Here is an 18215-nt window from a genome sequence, read left to right as displayed (position 1 = left end):
ATGAGCATACACATTTACACCCACATGAACTGAACATGTATGAATTCACATACACAAAGACCTCTTCCCTCTCCCTCTTCCTCCTCCTCCTTCTTCTCCCCCCCCTACACACACACACACACACACACACACACACACACACACACACACACACACACAGGGTTTCTTTGTGGTCCTAGCTGTCTTGAAACTCACAGAGATCTGCCTGCACCACTGTCCAGTTAAGAGCTCTTTCTGTGTGTGTGTGTGTGTGTGTGTGTGTGTGTGTGTGTGTGTGTGTGTGTGTGTGTGTAAGAGAGAGAGAGAGAGAGAGAGAGAGAGAGAGAGAGAGAGAGAGAGAAGAAGGAGGAGGAGGAGGAGGAGGAGGAGGAGGAGAAGAAGAAGAAGAGAAGAGGAGGGGAGGGAGAGGAGGGGAGGGAAGGAGAGAGAGCAGTATCTATGGAGGCCAGAAGAAGGCACTGGATCCCTTGGAGCTGGAGCTAAAGGTGGTTGGGAGCTTCCTGATGTGGGTGCTGGGAACTGAAGTCTTCTGGAGGTGCAGCACGTTCTTAACAGGGTCCATCCACTCTCGAACGCCTGGATCTTCTGTCAGTACAGGAGCTCAGGGGACCACAAGCTCCTATTTCGCATCCTGATTAATAACGGCTTACAGGACAGGATGAACCCACTGTGGTCCTTTCTGTTGCTATGACAACACACTTGAGAAAATCCATGTGGAAGGAGAGAAGCTGGATCTGGTTCAGTTTCTGAGGTTTCCTTCTGTGTGGGGCTGGCCCCGTGCTTTCGGGCCTGGTTGTGGCAGGACAGTCCTTGGTGGAGGAGGTTACTCCCTCACAGAACTGAGGAGAAAATGTGAGCGTGGAAGGGAGAACCCAGGGATGGAAAGGCGGGCTTCTCCTCTCCAGGGATGGCTCCATCATTGTCAAGATGTGGAACCACCTAGGAGACACACCTCCTTCTGTGAGGAGATTTGCCCTGAGCTGGAGTTCCACGCCGAATAAAAAATGAGCTGAGCATCTGCAGTCACCTGCCTCTGCTTCCTGACTGGGAGTGCAATGTGACCAGCCACCTTCTGCTGGTGCCACTGTGACGGCACCGTGATGGACTTTGTCCCTTACATCCTGAGCCAAAAGAAATCCTTTCTTCCTCTGGAAGTTGCTTGTGTAAGGTATTCTGTCACAGTAACAAGAAATCTAGCTGATGTGACCCCCATCCAGGGCACGGACTTCCTCCTACTAGACAGGCCCCACCTACTAAAGGTTTCACTGCCTCCTCAGAGCACCATCACCGTGGGGTCCAAACCTTTAATCCATGGGCCTTAGGGGACACGGAAAATCCAAATCATTGAGCTGGGGAATGAAAAAAAAGGAAGAAAAAGGAAAGGACATGACTGCTCCTAGATGTGGTGGAGGAGAAAGTTTATTGTAGATACCTGGGAGAGCATAGTCAGAGGCAGGGACATCTGGGAGAGTCCAGAGTGGACACAGCCAAGCTGAGCTGGGCCATGTGGGGAGGTGGCCAAGGGGTGGGGGAGTGGAGTAAAGAGAGGGGACCAGGTACAGCAGCCAGGAGGCCAAAGATACAAAAGGGACAGATAACCAGAATGTCTGGAGTATATAGGGAAGAGCCTCTGGGAGAAGTGAAGCCCGGCCCCTGGCTGGAGAGTTTAGGGTAGAGGGTGGGGTGTGCCAGCCATAACCTGTAACAGGTAAGGACTGAGGGATGCTGGGAGAACCTGGAGGCCGGGTCCACTTTGATAGGTTAAACAGGCACCTTAGCCATTTGTCCTGGGTTTGAAACTTAACATCTGCTTGTGTTTTACACTATAACCAGGGGAACATTTGGGGCTCCAAAAAAAATCCCTTCACCCATAAGCCAACTGGTCAGACACACCTGCTCTGCAGGCTGTGGCCTGGATCCCAGGGTTTGGCTGCAGGCTTTGACTTTACAACGCTAGGTGGAGGAAGTTTTCAGCCACCTAACTTCTCTGCCCAGAAACATCCAGGTGAATGAGACATGATGCTTCCCTACGGGTTTGCTTACACTGGCTTGCACAGTCCTCTCAAACACATTACAGCCCCTCCATCCAAGAGTGGCTCCAGCCAGGCTTCACACCGGCTTTGATGCACCAGCAGGCAGATTCCTTGCCAAGGACATCTGGGAACTTCTTAGACAGCCTCTTTATAAAAGGTGTGTGTGTGTGTGTGTGTGTGTGTGTGTGTGTGTGTGTGTGTGTTTATGCGATGCACACCTGTTTTCATAGAACTGTGTGTGTGTGTGTGTTATGCACATGCATGCCTGTGTGTTTGTTTGTTTGTTTATTTGTTTGTTTGTTTATTTATTTGTTTGTTTTTCGAGACAGGGTTTCTCTGTAGCTTTGTGCTTTTCCTGGATCTTGCTTTGTAGACTCGGCTGGCCTCGAACCCACAAAGATACACTTGCCTCTGCCTCCCAAGTGTTGGGATTAAAGGTATATGCCACCAGTGCCTGGTGCATGCCTGTGTTTTCATAGAACTGAATCTCCAGTCCTACTCTTGCCAAAAACTGGGTCCCACCCTAATATCCTTGGTCCTGTACCATCCCACTCCATGAAGCCCCTCAACACCATAAACTCGGGTGTGACCAATAGTCAGTGCACAGCCCTACAGCCCCAACACTGGAATGGCTGAGAAAAGAGGACTGATGAAGCCAGCCTGGGGTATGTAGCAAGACCCCATGTCAGCTAAACCCCAAACAACAGCATGCTCATTGCAGATAGCAAGACAACCCTGTCCTTCTGGAAAGCATGGTTTTAGGGGCTCTGGGTCATGAAACAGGAAGAGGGGCCATTGTCTAACACCTGCCCTGGAAGACATGTGTGATGGTCACAGTGGCCAAGGGACAGGGTTTGGAAGGGCAGCCAGGGGTGAGGTGGGCTGGAGCGTCTGGCACAATCTGCCCATGCGGACTGGCAGAGCTGGTGGGGAGTGAATCCAGTGGACTAGCATCTCTTTGCTGTCTGGTCCCCAGCCTCAAACACAGAATGTGTTCTGATGAGACCAGGGATCCCCAGGAGATGGAAGGGAAGCCCCCACAGTGCCCAGGAGTCTCTCTGCTATGTCTCCTGAGTCCGGGCACTGCCCTTTGTGCACTAGGGTGGCATCTTGCTGGTGGCCTCAGCACAGTGTGATGTATTCTTTTGTATGTGTTCTGTTGTGTAGTGGATGTATGTGCATGCTCATGTAGGTGTGCGTGTGCTGCACATTGGTGTGGAGGTTGGAGGAGACAACAGAATCTGTTTTCTCCTTCTACCTGATGTGGGTTCCAGGAATTGAACACAGGTCTTCAGGCTTGTACAGTTAGTCCTACTGAGTCATCTCACTGGCCTACCCACTTTGGTTTTGTTTTAGGGGCTTTTTTGAGATGTGTTTTTGTTATGTAGCTTTGGCTGGCTTCCAACTCATAGGGATCTGCCTACCTCTGCACCCCAAGTGCTGGGATTAAAGGTGGGTGCCCACAAGCCTGATTTTTCTGCTTCTGTCCTCTCACCAACCTTTTGAGACAGGCTCTCACTATGTAGAAGGACTTGGCTGACTTTGGAGCTTACTATGTAGACCAGATTGGCCTTGAACTCAGAGATTGATCTGTCTCTGTCTTTCGAGTATTGGCTGAATGAACCCACACCCACACCCAGCTCTCTGCTTTTTTTTTTTTTTTTTTTTTTTTTTTTTTTTTTTTTTTGTATACAAGGTCCCTCACTGAATCTGGAGCACACAAGTTCAGCTAGATAGGCTGTGAACCTTAGGGGTCCTCCTTTGTCTGCACCCCAAGCTGTAGGTAGACTTTTCTTTCCCACCCGCCAGTTCCCAAGTAACCAACGAAATAGTCAATATTATAAACACTTGGCTGATAGCTCAGGCTTATTACTAACTAGCGCTTACAATTTAAATTAACCCATAATTCTTATCTATGTTCTACCACATGGCTCATGGCCTGTTACCTCATTTTGTACACATCCTGCTTCCTCTGCATCTGGCTCAAGACTCTTCAGACTCCATCTTTCTCTCTCCCAGCATTCTGTCCAGAAATCCTACCTAGCTATTGGCCAATCAGCTTTTTATTAACAATGAGAACAACACATTTTCACAGTATACAAAACGATTATTCCACAATGAGGTATTGATGTGCTATCATGCCAAGCGTTTTAAAAAATTTTACATATGTACATTGGTATTTTACCTGCATGTATGTGTAAGAGTGTCAGATCTCCTGGAACTAGAGTTTACAGATAGTTTTAAGCTGGCATGTGGTTTCTGGGAATTGAACCTGGGTCCTCTGGAAGAGCAGCCTGTGCTCTTCACCACTGAACCATCTCTCCAGCCCCCATGCCAACCTTAAAAAAATTATATCATTTTATCTATCTGTCTTTTTATCTATCTATCTATCTATCTATCTATCTATCTATCTATCTATCATCTATCTATGTGGTGTGTGTGTGTGTGTGTGTGTGTGTGTGTGTGTGTGTTAGGCACATATGTGATAGGGCATGCTTGTAGAGGTCAGAAAACAACTTGGGGAAATCAGTTCTCTCCCTCTACTCTGTGGGTCCTGGGGTAGAACTCAGGTTGCTGGGGTAGCACCTGGCTTTTTATGTCGATGCTGGGGATTCGAACAGACCCTTATGGTTGTGTGACAGGTAGGGAGCTGACTGAGCCATCTCCCTAGCCCCACGCCTCCTGAGGAAATGCAGGAAGATGTTGCCAGCTGTTAGCATTCACCAGCAGCTTGGTGAGTGGTCCCATGCCTGTGTTCTTGGACCTCCAGGCCCCCAGTGGAGAACTGTCTCCCTGCAGCTGTCACCTGATGGAAGAGGAGGAAGGTGACACACAGCTAGACCTCAGGCAGCTGGGCCTCTGCACCATCTCCCATCTCTGCATTTGGAGCTGCTGGGCGGTGCTTGTGCCAGATGTGGGTCAAAGGGCACTGCACCTTCCAAACGTACATCTGTTATCTTGGGGAGCTGCTGCAGGTCTGGGGTGTGGACACACTGGAGGAAGAGGCGCAGCACCTGCTGTTGTGAGCTCAGTCCCCAGAGCCACATGCAAGGGAGAGTTGAGGTCCTGTGGCATCTGGGACAGACCCCTTGTCAGCCCTGTGGCCACCACGAACCTTGCTACTGTCACAGTACAGCCCACACAGGGAGGGCTTTGCAAGCCAGGCCCAGGTGGGTGCCTAGAGACACAGGCCGGAGTCTCTCCCACAGCTCTGGTGCACTGGCCTTGTCTGACACAACCTTCCTGAGGGTGACCTGGGACCTCACACACAGCCCCTGTGAGACAGCCACACTTGAGAGGTGTTCACACTGTTCATGAGGGCCACATCTGGCTCACCGGTAGAATGAAATTGGGGATTTTTTAATTCAATTAATTTTTTTTGAGACAGGGTGCTATGTAGGCCAGGCTGGTCTGGAACACACAGCCCCATCTGTGTCTGCCTCCTGAGGACTGGTATTGAAGGCATATACCACTATGCCTGGCTCTATTTATTTTTGAGACAGGGTCTCCCATAGCCATGATTGGCCTCAAATTTCCCATGGAGCCAAAGCTGGCCTTGAACTTCAGATCTTTTTGCTTCCACCTTCTAAGTACTGGGATTACAGGCTTGTTTTTAAAATTATATTTACTGGGGCTGGAGAGGTAGCTTAGCAGTTAAGAATGTTTACTGCTCTCCAGGTGGTAGGGGAGGCAGAGGCAGGCAGAGATCATTGTGAGTTCAAGGCCAGCCTGGTCTACAGAATGAGTTGCAGGATAGCCAGGGCTACATAGAGAAATCCTGTCTCAAAAAGTGTTTATTGCTCTTGTGGAGGACCAGGGGTTGGTTTCCAGCACCCACAGGACAACTCCCAACTCCTGTGACTCCAGGTCCAAGGACCCAGTGGCCTCCTTGATCTCCTTCACACAGGTGGTACACATAAATAAATAACTAAAACCTTTCTATTACAGTTAAGTTTGTTTGGAGGTCAGAGGACAATCTGCCAGGGTCAGAGTCTGGAGACTGGACTCAGGTTAGCACGCTCGGCGGCAAGCCGCTACCTGCTGAGCCATCCCACCAGTCTGCAAGAGGTTGTCTTCAAAAACGGACAAAACAAGCTGGTGAGACGGGGCCTTGTCATGTGAACTCAGACACCTCTGTTCAATCTTGGACAAGCACACTAGTAATAAAATTTAAAACCAAAACCAAACAACCCATCAACCAAACAGTGCTGGGCTGTAGCTCAGTGGCAGAGTGCTCGCTCGCCTAGTACACATGAAGCTCTGGGTTCCCTCACCAGCACTGTAAGAATGGTGTGCATTCTTACACACGCTCACACCAGTGATCCCAGCGGAGGCAGACATGAGGATTAGATATTCCAGATCATTCTCTGTTACATATTGAGTCTGAGGCCAGCCTGACATACAAACCTAGCATCTTAAAAACTTTAAAACAAAACAATGAGCCAGGCGGCGGCGGCGGCGGCGGCGGCGGCGGCGCACACCTTTAATCCCAGCACTTGGGAGGCAGAACCAGGCAGATCTCTGTGAGTTTGTGACCAGCCTGGTCTACAGAGTGAGTTCCAGGACAGCCAAGGCTACACAGAAAAGCCCTGTATAAAAAACAAAACAAAACAAAACAAACGAAAGAAGAAAAAGTATAGATATGTACAAGTCAAAGTCAAAGAATTGTAGACCGGTGGTTCTCACCCTGTGGGTCATGACCCCTTTGGGGGTCAAATGACCCTTTCACAGGGGTCAAACATCAGATATCCTGCATATCAGACACTTTACATTATGATTCACAACAGTAGTAAAATTACAGTTATGAAGTAGCAATGAAATAGTTTTATGGTCGGGGGTCAGCACATGAGGAACTGTATTAAAGGGTCGTAACAGTAGGAAGTCTGAGAACCATGATACAGGCTGGTGGGGCTCTGAGATGGTGCTGAGCTAGCAGGAGGGTGAAGAGAGATGGCTTCCTGGGTCCAGCATGAGCTTTGAATGGCAAGAGAAATGTGTTAGGCATTGGCTGGGGCCCGGGCCAGAGAGAGAGCTCAGTGGTTAAGAGTATATATTGTCCTTGCAGAGGACCTGAGCTCCATTCCCAGCATTCATATCTGACAAACACACAAACTGCCTGTAACCCAGACTCTAGGTGATCTGAACCCCTTTTGCCGCCCCCCCATATGCAGACATACATAAATTAATAGTGATAAAAGAAGTTGGGTTGGGGACGGCTCAGTGTGTAAAGCACTTGCTGTATAAGCCTGGAGACTTGAGTTCAGATCCATGTGTAAGCCCTGTCTGTAATCCCAGTCCATCTACAGAGAGCCGGAGACAGGAGAGTCTCCATGAGTTCCATAGCCAGCTGGCCTGCCTTACGTGATAGTGAAGAAACTGTCTTGAATGAGGTACAGGTAGGTCTAATTCCTGAGAGTTGTTCTCTGTGGCAACATGTGCCCCCCCAATCCCCCAGAGAGAGAGTGAGAGAGAGGGAAGGAGGTAGGTTTTGATAGAAGTTGCAGGTTGCTGCCATGGCTTCCTGGAGGGAACGCACTCCACACCCAGGGCCTGTCCACCACCTTCCTACCAAGGCTGGCTTCAGCAGCCAGTCTGGGGCTCCTGTAGACCTGCTCTCCAGCAGCTCCTCCTTTCAAGCTTCGGGCGGGCGGAGCTGGTCAGTGGGGTGCCGCCCCCTGCCCCACGCAGAAGGAGCTGCAGGGCAACTGCCTTCCACGCCAATCCAAATGCCCCACCCTGGGAGTGGTGGCACACATGCAATCCCAGCATTGAGAAGGCGGAGACAGAGGAGTGCTTCAAAGTCAGGGGCAGCCTGGGCTACGTAGAGTGATACTGTGTGTCTCAAAAACTGAACATCTGAGGGTGATTCCTTAGGGTGGCTGGGAAAATGAAGAAAATCGGTGACTGGATACAGGCTGTTGCCCTGGGGGACTGGCAGTTCCTGTGGAAGGCCCGCGGCTCCTCCTGACTCCAGGCTTCTGGCTGTGACCTTCCTGGTCCTCCTTCCCAAGGTGGGCCTGACTCACAAGGTCACAGCCTTGGAGCCCCAAACTCTTCCCAGGATTGGAGCTCCCTTCTGCCTGCCCTATCCTTATCGTCCCCGTCTCCAGAAAGCACTGTGGCCTCCTCTACCCTGTGCTGTGACCTCTGCCTGAAGGACGATGGAGACAAAGGACAGCAGCTGACACCCAGCACACATCATCCAGCCAGTCGCAGCTTCCTTCCTTCCCAGACAGGGTCATGTAGCTCAGGCTGGCCCAGGACTTACTATGCAGATGAGGATGACCTTGAATTTGCGATCCTCCTGCCTCAGCCTCTTAGAGCTGGGGATGAAACCCGGGGCTTCCTGCATGCTAGGGGAAGTGCTCTGCCACGTGAACCAGATGCCCAATCCCAGCAGCTGTTCTGGGAACCCACTCCTTGCCTTGCCCCCCTCTGCCCCAGCTGTCAGTCCCTCTTATGCCAAGAATACCATTCCCGTCTGTCCAGGCAGCCGGTCTGGCCAGGGTTTGAGTGGGGTCTGACCAGTCATTTTCTCCAGGCTTGCTGCTATGGCTCTGGGGATGGCTGTTCAGACATGGCTGATGTGAACCAATAATCAGGCATGAACCAGCTCAGTCTCCTACAAAATACTTTATTTGTTTTTATTATCAGATAGGGTCTTGCTGTGCAGCCCAGCCTGACCTGGAACTTGTGATCCCCCTGCCTCAGCATCCTGAGTGCAGACCTGAGTTTATGTTATGCTTCTTAGCTATCTGCTCCGTGGTCACAGCAAACGAGGTGCGATCTCAATGGTGTTAATCCGGAGGACGGTCTGTGGGTTCACGATGACTGAAAGAGAGAGAGAACCTTGTCACGGGCCAGGCCTCATCTCCTTCCTAGACAGCTGGGCTCCAGCTGTCCCCAGCAGTGCATTCTGCCCGGCCCCTGGCCATGTCCCTTGCCCCACTCTATTTGATGTGTACTGACCACCTCACTCCTGTCATGGGCCCCGCCTACCACTGCAGACGCTGGAACTGCAGCAGCCCACGGGCAAGGGTCTGCTCCTATGGCCACTGGCCTTAAGGCCTCGAGGGCAGGATGGGCCTACTCACTTTGGGAGACAGGGGTGGGCGAGGCTCCCTCTTAACACAGACCACGGTGCTCCTGACTAGGGTGGGTATGAGACTATATCCCACTGCCTAGGACTGCTTTGCAATGGCCACTGTTACTATTTGGGGGGGATGCAGGGAGGAGCTGATAAAAAGATTCTTTTTATTGTGTTTATGGGGCCCCTCTGCCTTGTAGGGAATGGTGTTCCGTGGCTCTCTATCTGTTCATGGACAATTGGCTGCTTTGAGGACCATGTCAAATGTCCACATCAGAACAAAGCAGGTAACGGAGTGGGTCACACCTATTAGGGCCTAACAATTAGGCATTTCCTCAGCAATGAGGGGGTAATGACATCTGTACTTCCCCCTTAGGGACCCCCTTACTCCAGACAAGAGAGAATGACTCGAGGGGCAAGAGGCACTGGTGTGCCCTCCACGGCCCGTGGCCTCAGCACCACACACCCGCTTTCTGGCACTGCCTCCCCATGATTTCCACCACCATGGCTAAGCCAACCACCATCTTGACCCCGTCCCAAGGGAACGCAGTGCCCTGTGAAGTCACCCTGACTCCACCCTGCCCTCACTCAGGTCAGCAGCCGCATGGCACCACTCCTCCCTAGGACCGTTACTCCCGGGGGCGGTGGGAGGGAGGCTGACTAGAAGAGAACAATCCCCCTGTGGGAGAGCCTGTCTTTGCTTCTGCCCCGTCATCTGGTCACCTGCGCAGCTCCTGCCAAAGCAGCCCTGGGGCAGCTCTCAGCTGGAGCCGAGGGCCCAGCCTGCAGCCTTCTCCCATTGGTCCGAGGCACTGTGGTCTCAACCCTGAACGCTCCTGAGCTGCCCTCGGCCTCTCTCCTCACACTGGCCCCGGGGCTTCTTCAGCATCCCCTGCTTCCCGCCTTCAGATGAACCTGATCCTGTCACAGGCGGCCTCAACTCCTTAAAACTCAGCCTGCTGGCCACGGCCTTGACCACTCCGGACGTCTGTACTTGGCATCTGCACCACACTGCTGGGGCCCATCCCTAACGGGTCGATGCGGCAGCGCCGAGAAGGGAGAATGCAGACTGCCTGTGACCCAAAGCACTTCAAAGGAGCACAAGCAGCTCCTCCGCTCCCTGCAGAGGCCACGGACCTGGTCCTGAGCGTCTAATCACGTCTCCCTTTGACTGATCTGTGAGGTCACACGTACCACACGTGCCAGGAGCTTTCCATCCTATCATCTCCTAAGCCCAACCTGTGCCGTGGAGGGCGAACTATATCCCACTCATGTGGGAGTTGCTTTTGGTTTTCCAAGACAACCCAAGGTACCACTGCTGTCCTCCTGTGTCTCAAGTCAGGTGCCATGCTGGTCGACAGCTGCCGTGTGGTCTGCGTGTCACACTGGGGCCATGTGAGTAGTTCTGAGGCCCTCACCCCACACAACACTGGCGTGACTATTAGGGATGACATCACCCTGGTCTTGCCTAGCTACTTGGCAGGGAACATGGGTCACAACTACCATGTGCTGGGAACACGGGCCTCAAAACACTGTTTTGCACTTACTTTTTTTCTTCCTGAAGTTTTTCCTTTTCCTAAATTTCATGTTGATTTTGGGCCATGATTCTGTCTTTTCAATGACTGTGGCTTCAACTCGCACGAGATCCTTTCTAGAAAAAATAAAAAGAAACAACAATGTGAAGGTGCACCGAATACGCACCTCCTTGATTGCTTTTAGCTTTGCTCACACCTTGGGGACGCTTCCCCAGAGGAGAGCTCCTGGCTCTGCAATGGGGTCTCATGCAGCCCAGACTGACCTAGAACTCCCTTTACATCCAAGGAGTGACTCTGACCTGATCCTCCTGCCTCTGCTTCCTGTGCAGGAATCAATAGACATATGCCCACATCTGGTTTACAAACTGTAAACATTTTGAAAACAGTAAGAAAGCATAATGAAGAGCATGGCCTCCCAGTTCTTGGGAGGCAGAGGCAGGAGGATGGCCACAAATTCAAAGCCAGTCTAGTATATACTGTGAGCTCCAGTCTAACCAGGTTACACAGTTAAACTCTGTCTCAAAAAGACAACAAAGAAAACTTTATTTTTTCTTAATTTTGTTTGTGGTGCTGAGATATAAACCCAGGGCCTCAAGCTTAACAGTATGCACCCTATTCCTGAGCCGAACCACCAGCCCTTAAGATGATCTAAAAGGCGACACTGGCTGCCGGCTATGGTGTTGCATGCCTTTGATCCCAACACCCAGTAGGCAGAGGCAGTCAGATCTCTGTGAGTTCAAGGCAAGCCTGGTCTACCTAGTGAATTTCAGGACAGTCATGGCTGTTACACAGGAGAGACCCTATCTCAGAAAACCAAAATAAAGTAACAGAAAGAGAGGCTGCACTGTAACAGATCAGTGACCGACCAATCACCTGGCTGGATGTCCCCTGGGGCAGCAAACACCCTCCAGAATGGTATAGGAGGGTGCTGCATCTGGCTCTCACAGTGATGTGCGATAATCCCCACTGGGCCCAACCACACAGTGTCCCATCTGTGAATCAGTCCGGGCCCTGGACCAAGCCCTGTGTGTAGCAGCTCATTACCCGAGGAGTGGCTTGCCGAGGAGTGTGAAGTTGTCTGCCCCCACCAGCAGGACCTGAGAGGATAAAATGTAGCATATTTAATCCCTGGCTCCTCACCAAGGTCACAGAAACCACTGGGAGCAGGGAGTGGGTGATGCCCACATGTTGAAACTAGACAGGAAACTGAAAATAGAGAGGCCCAGGGCCCACAGTGGAGGGAGATAAATGACCTCTGCAAGCTGTTCTGTGACTCCCTCCACCTGCTGGAGAGGTAGATGCTGGAGGATCAGGAGTAGTCTTGTCTACACAGCAAGTCTGAGGCTAGCTTGAGAGACAAGAGACTTTGTCACAAATAAAAATAACATTATCGGACTAAGCTGCCCTGGCTGCCATGACTGCTGCCCGCCCAGCAGCATCCCGTGGAACTTCCCAGCCTCCCTGCAACAGCAGGGGCTAAAAATCTCACTCTGAGCTCGAATGGCAGTTTTATATGGGTGACTGAAAATGCTATGGAGGCACAGCTCGGTCTCCTTGCCCTCCACCAGCCCTGGTTTTCCTTTTGCTCTGCCCCCACACAGATCCTACTCCCCATCCACTGTGGCTGGGACGCCTGTGTTCCAGCACAGCTGAGAAAACCCTCCCAGTGATGCCCGTTTGGTGCCCGAGTCCCCGAGTCCACAGAACAGCCTGCACCTCACCTTCTCCAGCCGAATCCTCTCCCCACACTGGATGTCCAACTCATTTTCGATTAGAATCAGGTCCTCGGCGGTCACCTTCCATTGGTGGCTGGCAAAGTGCACGACAGCGAAGAGCCGGCCATACTGGCCCGTGGCGATCAGCTCGTTCACCTTCCTTACAACCTCTGCAGGACAGCAGGTGGCAATCATCCACTGGACAGGCGGCCGGCCGGCCATCTACTTGTGAGGGGTGCTCCCTGAAGTTGTCCAGCCCCGCCCCCCCACCCAGTGGGCAGGTTCAGGGTTGGGCTGGCGCTCTCAGGAGTGCTGGCAGGGCATGTCACTTCGGCACTTCTGGGGCGGGACCCTCACCTTGCTTTGCTTTTTAAAAAAATCAATTAAGAGCCAGTGGACAAGCTGAGCATGAACGGCACACGTCTATAATCCCATTGTTTGGGAGGTTGAGGCAGGAGGACTGCAGTGAGTTTTGAGTCTAGCCTGGGCTACACCCCAGGGTGAGGTGTAAGCAGTCTAAGAAGTGAAAAAACAGTCCTTCTGCAGCCTGAGGAGCCAGAATTCTATCTCTCTGAGCTGGCAGGGCCCTCCTGCCCTCCCCTACACTCCTTCTCTGCCCCCATTGTCACATGCTGGCTCAAGTCATAGTCCCCTAGCCCTCAACTTTGCCCTAAATGGTACCCAGTGAGCACCCAGCCCCACCCCTAGGCCGAGGGCTGGACACACAGGATGGACATGACAATTCCTGCTCTGGAGACAGACCGAGACCAGAAGTAGCTCCTGGCATCCCTGGTGAAGGCTCAATGAGGAAGAGCCTTCAGTATCCGTGGGCTCAACATCCACAGAACCGGCCAAGCACAGACAGATGGAAAATACTCAGAAAACCACAACAAAAATAAAAAACAAAACTGGTGCATGTACCAAACATATGCAGAACTATCCTGGTGGTGGTGCCCTCAACAGTGCAGCGGGGTGAGCAGGGGTGAGCAGAGTGCAGCAGGGTGAGCGCAGTGCAGCAGGGTGAGCGCAGTGCAGCGAGGTGAGTGCAGTGCAGCGGGGTGAGCAGAATGCAGCGGGGTGAGCGCAGTGCAGCGGGGTGAGCAGAGTGCAGCGGGGTGAGCAGAGTGCAGCGGGGTGAGCAGAGTGCAGCGGGGTGAGCAGAGTGCAGCGGGGTGAGCACAGTGCAGCGGGGTGAGCAGAGTGCAGCGGGGTGAGCAGAGTGCAGCGGGGTGAGCAGAGTGCAGCGGGGTGAGCGCAGTGCAGTGGGGTGAGCGCAGTGCAGCGGGGTGAGCAGAGTGCAGCGGGGTGAGCAGAGTGCAGCGGGGTGAGCAGAGTGCAGCGGGGTGAGCGCAGTGCAGCGGGGTGAGCAGAGTGCAGCGGGGTGAGCAGAGTGCAGCGGGGTGAGCAGAGTGCAGCGGGGTGAGCGCAGTGCAGCGGGGTGAGCAGAATGCAGCGGGGTGAGCAGAGTGCAGCGGGGTGAGCGCAGTGCAGTGGGGTGAGCAGAATGCAGCGGGGTGAGCAGAGTGCAGCGGGGTGAGCAGAGTGCAGCGGGGTGAGCGCAGTGCAGCGGGGTGAGCAGAGTGCAGCAGGGTGAGCAGAGTGCAGCGGGGTGAGCGCAGTGCAGTGGGGTGAGCGCAGTGCAGCGGGGTGAGCAGAGTGCAGCGGGGTGAGCAGAGTGCAGCGGGGTGAGCAGAGTGCAGCGGGGTGAGCAGAGTGCAGCGGGGTGAGCAGAGTGCAGCGGGGTGAGCACAGTGCAGAAGGGGCTCCAGAGGACAGGCAGGGCCTGCACAGGCTGCACACGAACACTTTGCTGTTCCACATCAGGGCACAACATTCACGGATTCTGATATCTGTGGGAAGTCCTCCCACCGAACCCACAGACCCCTAGGCAGGACTGTATTTATCTTGAAGAGCACCTCAAGCAGTCTGTTAAATGCCAGAAGATGAGGTAGCCATGCCCATGGTTTGGATGCATTCCTTATGCTGACTGCCTCTAAGATAATAGCAGAGATCCAAGCTGCATCTCCTCCTTGACTGGTTTTTAACTTTTTCGCCTTTTATCTCAATAAAACAAATTTGTAAAGACAAAAAAGAAAAAGAAAAAGAAAAAGCCAGAAGATTGCCTGCAACAACGGGTATTTCCACATTTGGGGACTCAGCAGGGGCTCTACAGACAGCTGACACAGCCGTGCTGCCTTTCCTGACATGTAGTCCAGGTGGACACAAACTTGGGATTGTGAGGGTTGGGATGCCAGGCGTGCACCACACATGACATATCTGGAGATGGAGGTGGACCCACTCCCCACTCCCATCACTCGGCTGCCTTGGGGCAGGTGCTGGAGGGCTGTTTATCAGTGAAGGCACACCTTAATGTTGCTCACACGTGCTGTGGTTCAGAGCACTCAGAAACCTGTTATCCTGCTCCATGGCAATGACCGCCTCCATGGCTCATGAGAATGGACACTAGGTGCTACCCATTCATTTCCCTTTTTGTTCTGGTTTTTGAGATAGAGTCTAGGTTGGCCTCAGACTCTCAGTAATCTTCCTGACTGGGCCTCCCAAGTGCTAGGGCTACAAAGGCCGCCCTGCCCGGCCCCTGCAAAGTCTTACCTGCATGGTGTCTGGTCTCTTCAACTGGGTCTGGCAGAACCACTTCTTGCCAGGGCGGTGAACTCAGGGAGGTCTTAGGAACGTATCTGCAAAAGCCATTTCATAAATTCACATCACATGCACATGAAAGACAGCTTTAAGTGCCCAACAAACAGCTGTGTGGTGTCAAAGGGTGTGTGTACAAGCTTGCTATGGAGGCTTATGAGATCCACAACACTAATGCTGGCTCTAGATCACTAACATAGGAATTCTAACCATTCTGTCCCCAAGGGAATGTGCAGACTTCAGACCTAAGATTTGCCTGTCCATGCCATTCACAAGCACATCTGTGCAATGAATGGACACTTTCCCACCATACCAGTTCTCAAAGTCTCTAGGAACATGAATCCATGGTCTGTGGTCAGGTAGTGACCCTGGGGGACCAGGAGTAGCTAGAGGAGCTGTTCTCTAAGAGTCTGTTCTGAGTGCCATTAGGTTCAGTGACTGGGCAGGACAGATGGAGAACATGGAAAGAGGGAGCTGGGAAAAGTCTGGCAGGAGGGCTGGACCTGTCACAGGAGAATCGGAAGAACAGGCTGCTCAGTGAAATGCCACTTGGGGGTTCTTCGTGTTTTCAGACTCTGTTTTGTAATTTGTCCTTGTGAGAATCAAAGAGGCTTCTGCTGCTGAGACCATCCACACAGCAGGCTTACTTATATAGTTTTGGGCCAAACCTGTATGCCAGATGCTGTTCTGGGGGTATGCATATATGTAACTTATGCACACATGCATGCATTACTTCTGTTGGGGATAGAACTGCATGTATGTATGTATATATATGCACTTGTGGTGAAGGTGGAACCCAAGGCCTCAAGTATGTTAGGCAAACATGCTATCACTGAGCTATAGCCCACCCCCCTCCACAACCCCATTAAAATATAGACTTTTTGTTGTTGTTTGTTGTTTTGTTTTGTTTTAAAGACAGGGTCTCTCTATTATGTAGCTCTGGCTATTCTGGACCTTCCTATCTAGATCAGGCTGGCTTCAAACTCAGAGAGATCCATCTGTTTCTGTCTCCCAAGTGCTGGGATTAAAGTCATATATTACTAAGTCTGCCATCACACCCAACCTCAAATTTAGAGAAGTATTTTGTTTTGTTTTTGTTTTTCATAGGGTTTCTCTGTGTAGCTCTGGCTATCCTAGAACTTGCTCTCTAGACCTGGCTGGCCTCTGCCTCCTGAGTGCTCAGATTAAAGGTTTGTGCCACCACTGCCCAAGTTGAGAAGTTTTAACTTGGAAGTAACATTTTAACAAAGGAATGAAAAAAATCACCAAACCCACAAATTGGTATTATTACCCTTGTGGATAAGAAGTGCTCTGTGAATTGAACCTTCGAGAAGCAGACTGGAGGGAAGCTGTAAGAACAAGAGAAACATGGTGGGTAGTTACTCTGAGGAAATGCATAGATCTGTTGTGAGTGTCTGGTCTGACCTACGGGATCACAGCCTGCCTCTGGAAAAGTCCAGGTGAGGACTGGTGCTGGCTCGGGGGTTAAGTACCTGCTTTGAGTGTGTGAACCCAAGTTCAGATCAGCAGCACGAAAACAGGCTGATTCACCAGGCACAGCACCACCCACCGTTACCCCAGCACTGGGGAAGAGAGACAAAGGGATCTCAGGGGCTGGTTGACTAGCTAATCTAACCAAAATGGCCAGCTCCAGGTTTAGTAAGAAACCTTTAGAAATAAGGTGGGGAGGGGTTGGAGGGATAGGTCAGTGCTTAAGAGCACTGGCTGCTCTTGTAGAGGGCGAAGTTTGTGGGAGGGGCAGGGTTGGAGTGGAGCAGATTCCGATTTGGTGCCTATAAGCAGAACTCTTTCCTAGCACCTACATGACAGCTCACAACTGCCTGGAACTCCCAGTTCCGGGGGAGTCTGTGATAAGTCAGCCTGACTCCATCTTAGGTGTGAAAGCCATCTTAGAGTAAAAACAAACTAGGTTCATTCATGTTTATGACTAAATCTGTTTCTCAAGGGTCAGGTTTTGCCCCACTTGTGACTTAACTACACATGGTTCTGTACTGCCTGTTCCAGGAAACAGCTATTTTCTGTTTCAAAAGGTTATTATGACCACCTGTTGTTAGACCACCTTGTTATAACCATGTCTTTGTTTCAGAAGGTTAACATGACCAACTTGTTATGCTTATGTTTTACTTCTGTAACCTATTTGCCTGCCAAATCCTCCATCTGGAAACTCCCTACTCCTAAACTATAAGAACTTATCTCACCCAAGTCCAATGCTGACCTTTTGAACTCTGCCTTAGGGGGAAGCAGCTATGTACAAGAAAAAAAAAAACTTGCATTAATTGATTTGTCCATGATGATTTGGGTTGGTGGTTTTTCTCCTCAAACCTATGAGATTAATATCTGATCCCTTCTTTGGACTCCAAAAGCACCCTCACTAAAATGCACATATAAGACATCTCTCATACACAAATAAACATCAAAATAAATTTTAAAAGAAAAAAGAAAGGAAGGAAGGAAGAAAGAAAAAGAAAAGGTAGAAGACAAATAGTGGTCACCTGACACTGTCATCCGGTCTCCACTCAGGCATTTGCACCCACTTGCACACACACACACACACACAACACATATTCAACCCAAAAAAGTTCGGCCGACAAAACTAAAGACACACTACTAAGTTACTAGTTATGTTTCAAGATGGTTCATCCCATGGTCTAAGATCCGAGGGTGGCTAGAAGCCCGAGGACAAATGTCCACGTTCGGGCACTGAAACCCTATACAGAGGCTTCCGAACCGCTTCTAAGTCCCCTCTATATGGCCCTGGGTGGCACTTCTCTGAGCCTGTTTGAGTCTTTGTAATATAGGACCTACACGTACGTTTAAGAGCGCTTGTTATTATTAAACAACGAATTGAAGGAACCGCGTTCTCATCCCAGGTTCTTGTACTCCCAAATCCCGTGCAATATTCACGATGCAAGCAACCAACACACCAGGCACCAAGACGGACTCAGACAACGTGCAGCAAACAGCGGGCGCACTGCTTCTGTTTCCTCCCTCCCCAGGCCTCCCTGGTCTCACCAGCTCCGGGTCCGGAGGATGCCAGGATGCTGCGGCTACATACAGACGCCAGCCGCCTCAAAGCGTCTGGCAATGCCGAGGCAGCTATGGACGCCGCCATTTTTCCACAGTCCCATCCGGAAGCGGAAGCTACGCAAACCTCGTGCTTCGACTCACT

At 51.4% G+C, this 18215-nt stretch overlaps 1 protein-coding gene across 1 annotated transcript; it reads right to left on the bottom strand.

Moving 5' to 3' along the window:
* Positions 1–8647: 8647 nt before the first annotated feature.
* Positions 8648–18215, bottom strand: Mrpl21 (mitochondrial ribosomal protein L21). The gene is made up of 7 exons (XM_006980492.4): positions 18059–18215; positions 16317–16374; positions 14981–15066; positions 12377–12540; positions 11700–11752; positions 10668–10771; positions 8648–8864 (listed from the first exon to the last, which is right to left on the bottom strand). The coding sequence occupies exons 1-7, from the start codon at positions 18156–18158 to the stop codon at positions 8800–8802; spliced, it is 630 nt and encodes a 209-aa protein (XP_006980554.1). The 5' UTR covers positions 18159–18215; the 3' UTR covers positions 8648–8799.

This window comes from Peromyscus maniculatus, chromosome 1 (assembly GCF_049852395.1).
Source record: "Peromyscus maniculatus bairdii isolate BWxNUB_F1_BW_parent chromosome 1, HU_Pman_BW_mat_3.1, whole genome shotgun sequence".
In the NCBI taxonomy this organism is placed as follows: Eukaryota; Metazoa; Chordata; class Mammalia; order Rodentia; family Cricetidae; genus Peromyscus; species Peromyscus maniculatus.
This window is presented reverse-complemented; position numbering and strand designations above follow the sequence as displayed.